General features: G+C 46.1%; 2 protein-coding genes across 2 annotated transcripts in view; both read right to left on the bottom strand.

Annotated features, from left to right (window-relative positions):
- The window catches only part of LOC306940117 (serine/threonine-protein kinase NIM1-like), an 805056-nt gene that overhangs the window by 406285 nt on the left and 384669 nt on the right, over window positions 1-14102 (bottom strand). The window lies entirely within an intron of this gene.
- LOC306939479 (selenocysteine lyase-like) lies at window positions 11854-13098 on the bottom strand (the record flags this gene model as incomplete). Its single annotated transcript, XM_079524067.1, has 1 exon — window positions 11854-13098. The coding sequence occupies one exon, from the start codon at window positions 13096-13098 to the stop codon at window positions 11854-11856; it is 1245 nt and encodes a 414-aa protein (XP_079380193.1).

Raw genomic sequence — 14102 nt, 5'->3', positions numbered from 1 at the left:
ACGTGTGGTTTTTAACTCACTGACTTTGGCATCCTGTAGTAGTAGGGTCCAACCTCTAAGGAGCTTGAATGCGCTCAGCAACATTCAAGGCCATTCCTTGACAGCTAGTTGTGGCGATATTTAGTTTGGGGCCTAATTGCCTCAGTGACGGACAGACGGACCAAGGCGCTAGCTTAGTTTGCTGGAAATTAAGCCACTATGGGTTCTCGTTGAAGCTGCTGTTCCTGTTTATGGCCCAGCAGATGTCTACCGTTTGCGATACATTATAATCTCAATACGAGTCACTGAGGTGTTGGGCTAATTTTACACTTGAATGTATTTCCTTAGTAAACCTTTTCATAAACACTTTATGTTTTCAATCGGTAGTTTAAAGTCTCGTTTAGTAAATGGTCACATTCATTTTAAAATGAATGATGAAGTAAGGCTATGTTTCTAGGCTTTCTATGCTGGTTCTAGCGAGTGAAGACCCGCCCTAGCTGTGGTTGCAGGCTGCAGCCAATAGCATTCATTGTCCGGTTGCATTTCTGGACTGGAAATAGAAAGATGGCGGATTTGAAATCGCTGCAAAACAGGCCTTATTTACGGCCTGTATATCTATGGGCGTGACGCGCTGCCCATTCATTTTTACGGTCTATGCCCCCCGAATTTCTTTTTTAGCACCTTATGTCGTATTAATGGTACAATACTATGTACATTTGGGGCAGAGGTTCATCGTTGGCATCCAGGGAGTGTGTGTGCAAAATTTGGCATCGACCGGGTTAACGGTGCCGGAGATTAGCTGTTCACAGACGGACGGACGGGCAGACACACGCTATATTTGAGACTTGGTGTACTGTAGGCTCAAAAAGAATGCACCAAATGCAAATGATATTAATACATTCTAAATATTATCTGAGGCACCCCTGGACTTGCGCCAAGGCACCCTAGGGTGCCACGGCACCCATTTTGAGAACCTTAGAGCCTTGTATTGTACAGGGATACAAACTGAGGCTTGTCTTGTACAGGGATACAAACTTACCAGAGGCATCGAAAATTCAAATTCAATTTCTCTAATGACAAACAAACTCTCCTTTTATCTAATATTTATTTTTATTTTTATTTAATTTAATTAAATGTTGTTTATTTTGGGTTAGGGTTAGGGTTTGCAATGTTAATTGAATGGTTACTTGAGTATATTTTGCATTTCTTTTTTTTATATCGTCAGTTGTCCGCTGTCTTGTTTTGTGTACTCAAAAACAATAAAAAAAACAATTTGAATAATAATAATAATTCCCCTCTTGCTCTAAGTGTGTAATTCGATGAAGTTATTCATAGCATTCTAGCTGACGCTCCTTACCGAGAGTTAGCGTGACATTGATATTTGCAGAGCATAAATGAATTCTAGGATGGCCCACAGGCTAGGAAATTGAGCATTCATATTATCTGCTCTTGATGTGATGTATATAAACAGATATATTTGCAGGCTCTTGGCTCCTCTATTAACAACCCACAGGGTGGTGGGATATTTGGGCCTATAGCAGAGAGAGGGGGGGGGAGAGAGGGAGGATATAGTATAATAACAAAGCAATTCATATTTTGTTGCTCCAAAACTGTTAAGAAGCTGTGTTCCAATTAGGGATGGGATTTATCGATTAATGCATTAATAGTTAATTGATAAGTTTTGATAAGCTTATTGATTGATTAAACGGTTAGTTGATAAGAGGCGTTTAAAAATAAATTGGAGAATCTTAATTTCCCTCAATGTCTAAAAATCTACACTTATATTATATTCCTTAATCAAATAGCTATTTGACCATTTGCGATACAGGGCCAGGCAGTGGCATCTTTGTATGAGAAATAGAATCAAATAAAGTGTACTGTCTTGTCAGTCACATCACATGCATGCAAAAGCAGAGACGTTTCAATTAATTCGATTAGTTAAGTTACGTTTCGACAAATTCACGCCATTGCCGTAGATGTAGGTCAATTGAAGACTATTTTTTGATACAACGCTTACCGCCATTGCCGTTGATTAATGGCAATTGCGCTTTTATAGTGCATTCGATCGATCGCGCCATAATGCTACTTACGTTAGCCGGTTAGCTAGCTATGTTGTTAGCACAGCACTGAATCGCCCATCTTAGATCGTCGTCGCCATAATAATCCATTCTATCTGTTTCTTAATTCAATCGCCTGTATCTCCTATTCCTTGTCCCAGATGGCATTTTGGTCAAAACAACGTTTATTTGACGGCACAGAGCAAACGATGTGGAGCTCTCCAGTGCCCCGGTTTGGATTCATATTGTAAACAAGGCCTGTCCAGGCTCCGTTCAGCTTCCTAGGTTAATACTACTTCCGGTAGACTGGAAATGTGGCTTTTCAAAATAAGAGCTCAACTGGAAAAAATGCTGGCGTGAATTAGATCCTAATTTTTCAATAAATGCTAGCGCTGTAAGTGTTAACATCCATAGTTTCAATAGATCCAATGGATTTATTTGGTCACAAGCTCTTGTTAATACTTTTTATCCTATATTAAAACTGTCTTAAGGTAGGACAGGCCGGCGGGCGGGCAGGTGGGGGGACATCTGACTCATGTCACTGCGTCGTCACCACCATGCCTCAGCCATAACCATATAAGGAGTTCCCACTGCAGCTATACACCCAAATATGGAGTGTGTTGTTGTCTAACCTAAAAGAGTCGTCATGGCATCAGGCGGAAACAAATCAGTCAACTCCGAATGTTTGCACGGCGCAAACATTCAGTGTTGCGAAGGCTTTCACTTAGAGTTCCATATATGGGATAACCCATAGTCCCATATATGGAGACAACAGCGATATCCAGCGCTGACATCAGATTAATGTAGAAACTCCAAAGATGGATATACACTGTGGTGACATCATCGTAACACTAGACTTGCACAGCATAAAAGGCGGCTCCCATAGCTTCTAAACCTGATTCCAGGCAACGCACGCGGTATCTCCAACAGGTCAACATATACGAATCAAGGTATCTGGCTTTACAACCCATATACCTTGAATGGCTTGTATTACCTTGGGTACGAGTCTTCTAGATGAGACAGAATAACTGGCTAATGGCTAAGCAACTCGTAGAGCATTGAAGTAGAGGTTTCCACATCCCGGTTAAGTTCGTATCGAACACCACTGTAGCGGGTCCTAACGAAATAATCAGCACTGGTTCGAGCTATTTTACTCATGACTTCACGGGTGGAACACACAACAATTCCGTAAATAGCCGATTTACAAATAGGCAAATTTCTTAAATTTTGCGCACCATTATTAATTTACCGAAAAAAGAAATAAAAATAAAGTTTAAATAGGGAGATGCAAGGTTTCTGCTCGTCTGTGTGCGTGCGCACATGCGTGCGTGCACGCCTGTGTCATTTTTATCTTGTGGGAAGGAAGCCTGCTGCTTGCTGTTTCGGCGGTGGCTTACTGAGGCGAGACAGTTGGCAGCTATATCAGCAGGGTCTCGGTCGGGGTCCCAGTGGCACACCGGTCGGTCGCGACGTCGAGCTAATTTCACTCAGAAAGCACATATGGATGCCACGCCGCCCCAGAGAGAGAAAAAAACGCACATGAAAGTGGCACTGGATGGACAGTCGGAGCATTAGGAGCATCCAGCCAAACTATAGCTGGGGCCAGGTTTAAAATCCATGCAGCCATTTCTCTCAGAATACAAAAAAAAGAACATGAAAGCATTTTTCTCAGAGAGAACACTAGTCTCCTATTTTTCAAGGCTTCCACTCCCCTCTACGGATACGGATCCATTAAAATACATAATAAAAGCCTATAATACATTCCCCATATATAATAGCCCTCCCACAGGTTCACATTGTAACAGATCGAGATTGTTCAGTCCTTGGGGCTCGCAACACCAAGGGCGCTCCCGCTCGCTGCAATCTGCATTTCCATTTAAAGAAGCATGAAACCCTAGACTTTGTTTTCCTGTATAGGTTAAAAAGCGCATAATCGTAAAAGCATGGTAATACAGTAGTTTTTTTTAGAGAATGTAAGTCCATATGGACTTTAATGTTTGTTTAGGGCACTAAATGACGACGTAACAGCTAGGGCTCGAAATTGCGACCAATGTGGTTGCAAATGCGCCTGTAACAAGTGTCTTGTTTAGGGACACTTCAAAGGCCAAGGGTCAAACCGGCAACCTTCCGATTGCCAGACGGCCTCTGTAAATTGACTAACTGGCTTCTTTATATAGCACTTTTTCCACTCATCTGACCACTCACTTGCACTTCACAATGTACTTCACATTCACACACACACCCCGATGGCGGAGGCAGGCAACCATGCGAGAGGCACCGACCTGCTCAGTTAGAGGTTTAGGCCCTCATTTATCAATTGAGTGTAAAATTTGCCCCAAATTTGAGTGTTGGTTTTGGAGTACTCATGTCGCCACGGCATTTATAAAGTGATCGCAAACAGCTGATCCTTCCTTAATTTCATTCCTAGCAGTGATAAATGTGACGGCTGAAATCAATCTGGCACACCCTATGAAATCAAGCCTTGCCCTCGTTTTTGCGACATGAACAACTGCAATACAACCACACAACTATGGAAACCATGGTTACATGATGGAAAAAGCCAATAAAAAAGTTTCCCCCGCTTGCCTTGCTGCCCGCCGCACCCCCCCTCCCCCCTCTCATACACACACAGACGCACACGCAACACGCAACTTGCAAGCCCAACTGGTGTGTTCTTAAATAAATAAAGAACCTGCATGAATGAATTAAATAAAGCTGTAGGCCTACCCTGTCTGTTTCTCCTCTCGCCTCGCTTGCCTTGCTGCCCGCCTCACCCCCCCCCCCCCCCTCCGCACGCACGTAGCCACGCACGCACATATTGCAATTTGCAAGCAACTGTCACTGTGTGTTGTTAGTTGTATATTAAATCATTAAAGTCTTTTTAATTTAATTAGTGAACGGAAACCTGAACCTGTGAACCATGAATTAAATAACAAATAGGCACACACACACGCTGCTGTTTTGCAAATAGGTGCATCTCCTCCTGTCCTGTCTGTCTGTCTCTATCACTGTCCGTCCGTGACACCGTGACCAACTGACCATGCACGTTCGACAGTCTATTTAGATTGCCTTGTCAACTGTCAATTATATGAATGTGCAGCCAAAACCGTAGCCTCATGTGGCACTGGTGCTGGTGGTGGTGGGCTGGCTGGGTTAGCCTACCTATCTCCGATGCGGTTCCCACTTGCACTGGCACGGTACATTTGGCATTCGAGCGACGTCAGGTTTATTAAACGAGGAGGAGATTGCACATACCGTAACTCCAGAAAGACATCGGCCTGCTGTAGATTAGGCTACAGTAGGCTACCCATGTTGGGACTCTCCGCAGCTGCAGAACTGCACTAGTGCACTATACTCTCCAACGTCCCGTCATGGAAATATTCCAGCACAGACAGCCCAAATCCTCGCATGTATGCGCTCATGCAAATGGCTTAAGCATCTAACTTGCAACATTGTTTTTAATTGTGCGATTTTAATTGCTTGTAAAGTTGGAAATCTCCTACTAATTTCATATGACACAAAGACACATGGTTGATGTATTCCTTTACTTTTTTCTTTTTTTTTTCTTTTTTACATGTAGCCCATATAGGCCTACATACCTAATAGCTATACAGTTTTATATAAACATTTTAGGAATGAATACATACGTATGTTTAGATGCCTGTGACAGCCTGATCAGCTGGTCAAACAATGCTGCTCCGCTTTTCTACGACAGAAAAACAGGTGAGGACAAAGCCTACGACAGCTCCCGACCTGACGTGATTTTTGTCCTGGCTCACGTTCAAGTTCAAGGTTTTGCGGAAATGATAAATGCCGAAAATTGCGGTAATTCCGGCGTGCACCCCATATTTTGGCGTACGCCGCGTTGATAAATGAGGGCCTTAGTGTCTGTCTTGCTCAAAGACGCTACTTCAACACACAGCCAGGAGGAGCCAGGGATGGAACCGGGAACCTTCAAGTTCACGGGCGGACGCTCTAGCCCCTGAGCCACTATTACTCTTGTGTTCATATAAATCATCTCTGTCTGGTGGAAACCTCATACAGTGTCCAAGTTTTTGATTCAAAAGTAGCAGATCTACAATCTTCCCGCCGCGTTGCGAGCTTTTGGATCTGCAACTTCTGATGCTTTTGTGCAACGCTGTAGCATGCTCAAGTGGGGCTTTAATTTACAGAAAATAAATCACACTCGTGTGAAGTGAGGGGCACCTGGTAATGTTTATTTAAAGAGCTGTAAACCAACATTAAAAGTCCATAGACTTGGCTGCCACTGTTTGTTTATAGTGCTCTAAACAAACTTGGCTGCCACATGACGTAATTCCGAAAGCGCCCCTCAAAAAACATTAAAGTATGGAGATAAGAGGTTTCTACCGACAGCAAAAAGTGGGTATAAATATGGCTACCATAGTTACATTAACAATGTACTGTGTGCGTGTGAGCCTTGGACAGGTGCATGGGAAATGCGTCACAGTGGCCCGCCTGCAGCCTAAATGTACGGCGTGTCGTGTTCCACAAAGACACTGGACGTTGTAATAAGGGTCTCTCAGCGGGGATGGGGGGGGGGTGTAATGGAGAGATCAAAGGCAAGACGTCTAGGTGGAGGAGGAAAATAAATAAATGACACTGAATGTAGGTAGAAGGGTAGAAATGGGAGAAAAAAGGACAGATGGAAAAGGACTGATGGATTGGAAGATGACAGAGGGTGGATGGTGGAAGAGAGAGAGAGAGAGAGAGAGAGAGAGAGAGAGAGAGAGAGAGAGAGAGAGAGAGAGAGAGAGAGAGAGAGAGAGAGAGAGAGAGAGAGAGAGAGAGAGAGGAGAGAGAGAGAGAGGAGAGAGAGAGAGAGAGAGAGAGAGAGAGAGAGAGAGAGAGAGAGAGAGAGAGAGAGAGAGAGAGAGAGAGAGGAGAGAGAGAGAGAGAGAGAGAGAGAGAGAGAGAGAGAGAGAGAGAGAAGAGAGAGAGAGAGAGAGAGAGAGAGAGGACGGATACAGAGGGATGAGATGGTGGGATGGATGGACGGGGGCAGAGAGAGATGACTCAAGCAGAGGGTGTAATTTGACATAAATGGACAAAGGCCCACCACCGGGGAGCTTAATTCACTCCCCTTTACATCACAGAAGAACCCTCCTCAAGCCTGTTATACTTAGTCGTATGCTGAGAATCTGAGCTACAAGCTTGCAACGTGACTCTTGTGCTTAATTGCGACTGTTGTTGGGAAAATAATTCCCTTATACTGTATATAGGGCACACACACGCCGCCGTTTGTGTTCATGTTTGTGTCTTTGTATTTTCTATAGTATTAATTACGCATCACTCTGTTAACACATGTACAGTCGGCTCCCGTATAATACCTGTATATGGTCAGCCCAATTTTGCCTTCCAGAGAATAAAATAAACAAAGAAATGAAGGCTGATTTGAAATGAACATAAGTTGAATGAATTACGTTTCATGACAAGTTATTTGTCAGGAGAGTGCAGATGGCCTAATCTTAGGCCACTTAGTACTACAGATGCACCACTCGTCCTGATTGCACCGCCAGGGTCTAAAATTACCTCGAATCACGCTGAGCTGACCAGCATGGCCCTGGAGTAATTGGCACATAACAATGCTTTCAACAAGCCTCTTTCTCTCTCTCTCTCTCTCTCTCTCTCTCTCCCTCTCTCTCTTATAGAATCAAACGCTAATGCTGCATTACCGTGGCTCGGGCCATTAGGCTTGTGTTGCCGGACCGCTGGTCCCTATCACCGCTAATGTTTCGGTTGCTCGTCGAATTGACTGATCTGCTCATAAATGCAACGTGAGGTCTGAGTCGGGGTGGGGGGCGCAAGCTCGCTGCCCGCCCGGCTGACTCACTGACTGCCTGCTCATCGTTGTGCTTGCTCATTACGTGTTGCCGACTTGCCGGGGTGGTTGTGTGTGAGCTAATGAGCTGAAGTGGACTTGTACATGTGTACTTATCAACCTCCATCAGATGCCGGTTGCATCTAAAAAAATCTTCTGTAAATGTGGAGAGACAAAGAGCTGTTGTCAGGGGAAAGGTCACCCGCGGACCAGTAAATTACTTTTACTGCTTCACCCAGCAGATGGCTGCTCAGATGTCTCAGATGAGCACACAGGGGTTAACTACGTGAACCCTTGTGCCCCTGTTCTGGGGTGAACATTAGGCAAAAATACTCAACCTACAAGCTCACAACGATGCAAGGCTCTGTGAGCTTGTAGACCGATATTGTCGCTGAAGTGATTTTTTTGAAGATGGAAAAAATGGAGGGGGTCAGGTAAAGACCCGTGGGATATTCCTTGTCTTGTTCAGGTAAACTTGGACATGTAGACTGGGTGGGTTGGGGTGCTAGACACAGGGCAAAACTGCGACCTTATAGTTCCCAGACGGCACCTCCTCTACCCACTCTTTGCAGTGAGCGAGCAGCAATGAAGGTGGTACTTTATACCGGACCGGGAGACATGTTTGATTACCACGGACATTCACCCAAACGCTCGGCTTGGCCATTAGCCTGACCATTCCGTGCTGACCCCTGGCCTGCATGTGTGCCTTTCATATTGAGATATTGGCTATAAAACTCGCATTGAGAGGGACAGTGTTCACGCACGCACGCACGCACGCACGCACGCACACACACACACACACACACACACACACACACACACACACACACACACACACACACACACACACACACACCCACGGTTGGAGTGATGTAGAGCCGAGTGCTTTGAAAGGCCACTCTGGGGCCATCAGGTTACCGATGTGTCCGCCTTTAAGCTAGTACTGCTCCGATGTGATCGCCCACGACAGTCAGCTGACCTCTGTTACGGAGTGCATTAGTAAGGTGCTGAATGTCAGGCCTACTGCATGGCCGTGCTCAGTGGTGGAGTAGAATGCCAATGAATGAGAATGTTAGAATGAGAGTTTTAATATCACAATTTAGAACAATTTCTTTAACAATGTAGAATGTACGTTAAAAGAGTTAGTTTCTATCAATTACACATCCCATGAAGGCTTGAATTCATGGATTTTTTTTGCCGCAATCCTGAGCCAATAATATGACGGGGTCATCTTTGATTGATTGATTGAAATATTTATTAACAGTTTGCAGAATTACAGTACATTTCAAGCACAAACTCAATACAAAGACTGTTAACTGTGAGTGGACGACCCAATTAAGCATTACACTTGTTTACAAGAGGGTCCACCATGTTCAATTCATCAAAACATTTAGAGACGTACAGATAGACACTACTATATAGTCAAAGAACAGAACAGGAATTCATCATAAAGGAGGTAAAAAGGGAAAAGAAACATATACAGTGAGGAGAAAAAAGGGGGGGGGGATTCAGATTGTACGGGGGCCAGTTTCGAATTGCAGCCGTCCGTAGGTGCCCTTTGAGAGCCAAGGGATTCACATCTACTGTTGGTAGGGCGTTCCACATTTTGGTGGCATAGGAGCGAAAAGAATTTAGTCCCTTGTTTGTGCCGAATCTGGGTTGTACATGGTTTGTTGCACTCCCTCTGGTGTTGTGGGTGTGGACTTCGTTAACATTAAGGAAGTATTTAGACAGGTACATGGGTATCTTGGTGGTGTATCGAATCTTGTGGACCATGCAAGATGCTGTACTCTTCGTCAACCCTAAGCCATTCCAGCCTGTCAAAGTGGGCAGGGGTGAGGTGGGTTCGGGGGTGAGGCCAAGTATGAGCCTGACCAGTTTGTTTTGGGAGGTCTGGAGCCTTGTTTTAAGGGCATTTGAGGTGCTGTGGTACTACCAAGAGGTGCATGCATAGTCAAAGAAACCTTGTACGAGGGCTCCTGTTAAGGTCTTCAAGGTGTTTTTGTTGACCAGTGAGGAGATCCTGTAAAGGAATCTTGTTCTTTGATTGACTTTTTTGATTACGTTGGTGGCCATTTTATCACCGGAAAGATTAGCCTCTTGTCACCCACTCTAACCAAGAAGCCATCTGCCTTGCTGAGATTACTATTTGATCCGAAGAGAATGGATTCAGTTTTTCCCAGGTGTAAGGATAGTTTGTTATCAGCGAGCCAGGTGCAGATTCTACCGAGTTCAGAGCTGAGGGTCTTTTCAACCTGCAGTTTGTTCTTGTCCGAGACCAGCAGTGCTGAGTCATCTGCGAACAGGAACAAGTTGCAGTCACAAGCTGATTTCATGTCGTTTACATATATTAAGAACAGTAAAGGCCCTAGTATGCTTCCTTGTGGAACGCCACAGCTCACTGGGAGGGGGGGGGGACAGTGTTCCGTTCACGTTCTCTCCCCTCCAGGTAGGATTGCATCCAGCTCACTGATGTGCTATCAAAACCAATAGCTTTTAGCTTGTAAACCAGTATGGAGTGGTTCACTGTGTCAAAAGCCTTTTGGAGGTCCAGCATGACCATCGGCCAGTAGAAGACTCAGTAGGAGACTCAAGTGAGCAGAGAATAAAAAGGATGGCCAAAAAAATAATTTGAAAAAAGAATAATTTGACCAGGCTGATAATTCTCACCTGTCATTTGAGATGCCTGTCACAGTCACTGCAGTAAGTGTTCAGGCTGAATCTTGTGAACATTCAGGTAGAACATAGTATCAAACTTCTTGATCGCCTGCAATTATCTTCTTCCTTCCCCTGCAGAAACCATAGAAGAGCACCTAAGATGGGAAACATATCTGCTCCTCTTCTTGACCACATGCCAATTTACTTTATTATAACCTTGCTTGGGCTAGTTCCATCTGTCTAGTGCCAGGAAATGACAGAGTTTGATGCCAATTTACTCTATAAGTGCCTCAACCCTGCTTGGGCTAGTTCCATCTGTCTAGTGCCAGGAGGGTGTGAGAGCAGACATCTTCATTTGAAATGATTAAAGTAAGGCTGTCAAAGTTAACGCGATAAAAACGCGTCAAAGTCAAATTCCTTTCACCGGTAATGTTTTTGACGCAAGATTAACGCACGGTGAAGTTTGACCCTTGGTGCACTCCGTAGTTTGAGGAAACGATGCACTGGACTTGCCACAACACATCAACAAGCCCCCGTGAGCCAAAATGGATAAGAACGACACTTTTTTGAATGGCAAGTTCAGCTTCAAAGCCCTTCCAGGTGGTTCTCCACAGACAAAAGTAATCTACTGTCGCTACCACTGGAGTTGATTACATCTAGTTTAAAATACCACTTGTCGGATATATTGCTGCAGCACACAGCCGATGCAGAGAAGCCTACGCCCCCTGCTCGCTTAACACCCCCTGCTCACTCTACAAACCAGAAACTTTGAACAGCAGTCGCCAAATGGATTTACATTGTGGAGGATTTTTGCATCGCGTGATCGCATCCAACGATTGGACGTAAAGGGGACTTAGAGTGACGAGTGAGTGAGTGAGTGTGTGCTGGAGAGAGTGGGGGGGGAGGAAGAGGTCTGAGAGAGAGAGAGAATGTGTGTGTGTGTGTGTGTGTGTGTGTGTGTGTGTGTGTGTGTGTGTGTGTGTGTGTGTGGTGTGTGGTGTGTGTGTGTGTGTGTGTGTGTGTGTGTGTGCTATTATCAACTGCATACGCCGGCTGGCCCTGTACATTTTAACAAGCCAGCAACATGGTCTTTCAGCACAGTAAAGCAAGCCATCCGTCTGTCCATCCATCACCATCAGTCAATCCAGCCATACATTTCAAGGTTGTCCATTCTTCAATGTCAGCATTCTCCAGGAAAGTGCATACATACATTCATGCTCAATTCACTAACTTTCACCAAACATAAATAAATGGAAAGCAGTTTACATGACTCTACTGTATAAGGTGGTCTATAACAGCACTGTCCATAGCTTGCATCAGTCAGTGTGTTTGTTCCAACAGCTGAACCGTGTCCCTCAGGTCTTCCACCACTGCGTCCACATCTACGCGCGTGGTGTCCCGTCCCAAGCTCAGTCGAAGGGCGTTGGCGGCCACGCCCGGGGGGACGCCGCAGCTCAGCAGGATATGGGAGGGCCCAGTGTCTCCGTCGCCGTGCGAGTGGCAGGCGGCGCCGACGCTGGCCAGCAGCCTCGTGCAATGGGACAGTACCTTCCGGCCGTGTAATCGCGGGCCCAGGATGGACACGTTGCACGTGTTGGGGAGCGTGTCGGAGCCGGGGAAATGGCCGTTAAAGCGGACCCTGTCCTCCCCCAGAACAGCCCTCAGCCGCTCTTCCAGGTAAAGTCTGGTGCTTCGCATCTGACTCTCGTACCACGACAGATTGGTGGTCACCAGCTCCGCGGCCTTTCCCAAACCGGCGATCATCGGCGTGTTTTCGGTACCTGGTCTCAAGTTCCTCTCTTGCCCTCCTCCGAACAGCATCGGGTACACCGGCGTTTTGGTTCCGGGGCCGCTCACGTACAGGGCGCCGACCCGTGGTGCGTAGAACTTGTGTCCCGCGATGGTAAGGTAGTCTACTTCCAGGTCGCGGGCGTCTACCTGGATCTTGCCTAGAGCCTGGGCGGCGTCTGTGTGAAGGAGGATTCTGAGACGCGGACGTCGACCGTTCAGAGCCTTTATCCTCCGGCAGATGTCTCGAACCGGCATGCAGACCCCCGTCTCGTTGTTGGCCAGCATGACGGAGACCAAACAGGTGGAGGGGCGCACGGCAGCCACGACGTCCTCCACCTCCACCCGGCCTGTTGCCTTGGAAACGGGCACGCAGGTCACGTCCGCCCTGCCGCCTCTCGCCAGGTGTCGGGCCGTCAGCTCGACCGAGTCGTGTTCCACGTTGGAGATGATGATGTGAGGCCGCCGCCGTCTCCGTCCTCCGGTCTGTTCCGCAGCCTCGCGGCTTCGTCTGTAGTGCTCCACGGCGGTGTGGAACACCAGGTTATTGGCCTCGGTTCCGCCCGAAGTGAAGATTATGTCTTCCGCTTTCCCCCCGACCATCCTCGCTACATTCTCCCGGGACCGATCGATGATGTCTTTGGCCTTGACTCCTGCGACATGGTTACTGCTGGGGTTTCCCCACGCTTTCTGCAGGGCTTCAGTGACGGCCTGGATCACCTCTGGATCCAGTGGCGTGGTGGCGTTATAGTCCATGTAGATTCTGTCCACGTTCATCCCAGAATGCGGAGAGAAGCTACGGCCAACCGATGCATTGCTTTCTAGAAATTTGATGTCATTCTGTTGGTCAGCCATAGTAACCTTGTAAAACGGTGTATCAGTGGCAGTGATCAGCTAGACAGCAGCACGTGCAACACCACTGGGTTGACCTCATTTTCTATGTATTAATTAAATTCACAATTTGTGATGTGACGTGTTGTGGATACTTTATGTACATATTTTCATTATTTGTTGTACCATGAAGTATATAGTGTGTAAGTGGTTAAGGAAATGTAACCCACGTCATAGCTCTGCCGGAGGCTAGCCGTCTATGAAAGGGTCTGTGTGTCTGTCTGTGTGTGTCTGTGTGTGTGTGTTTCAGTGTGTGTCTGTCATTCGTTCATTAATGTGGCTGTGATCGTGCTGAAATATTTCCCAAATTTGGAATCATATGTCATACAGTAAATCACTGACGTCATAGATTACTAATGTCACAGGCTGGTCACATGAAGTCCCATCTCCACATTGGAGCCAAGCCCAACATCCACACTGGAGCCACGCCATTTCTATGTGGATCCCGAGATTCACATAATTCCCATTTGTTTTTTAGTACAAATCGAACCCTGAGTACGGCTGTAAGGATGTGTTCTTTAGATTGTTTTGGTGTTTTAAGCATTGTTATAATTTAGCTATTGAAAAATAGCAGATCTGTAGGTCTGCTATTTTTGAAAAATCGTGATTTTTTTTTTTTTTGAAAATAATTTGGGGACCCCCTAAAATAATTTGGCGACCCCCCGAGGGGTCGCGACCCACGGGTTGAGAACCCCTGCTTTAGAAGACAGTAAAATCCTCAGTGTTAAGGGGAGAGGGAGTATTTTCTGGTCCCCAGGAGAGGGGAAATATTTTACTTTCCCTCAGCAGGTGGGAAATATTAGCGCACAGGGTGAGCTATTCCGGTTAAGTGTCTTGCTCAAGCACACTTCGACATGCAGACCAGGCGAGCTGACGGTCAAACAGGTGAC

Source organism: Electrona antarctica (assembly GCF_951216825.1).
Source record: "Electrona antarctica genome assembly, chromosome: 16".
Classification (NCBI taxonomy): domain Eukaryota; kingdom Metazoa; phylum Chordata; class Actinopteri; order Myctophiformes; family Myctophidae; genus Electrona; species Electrona antarctica.
This window is presented reverse-complemented; position numbering and strand designations above follow the sequence as displayed.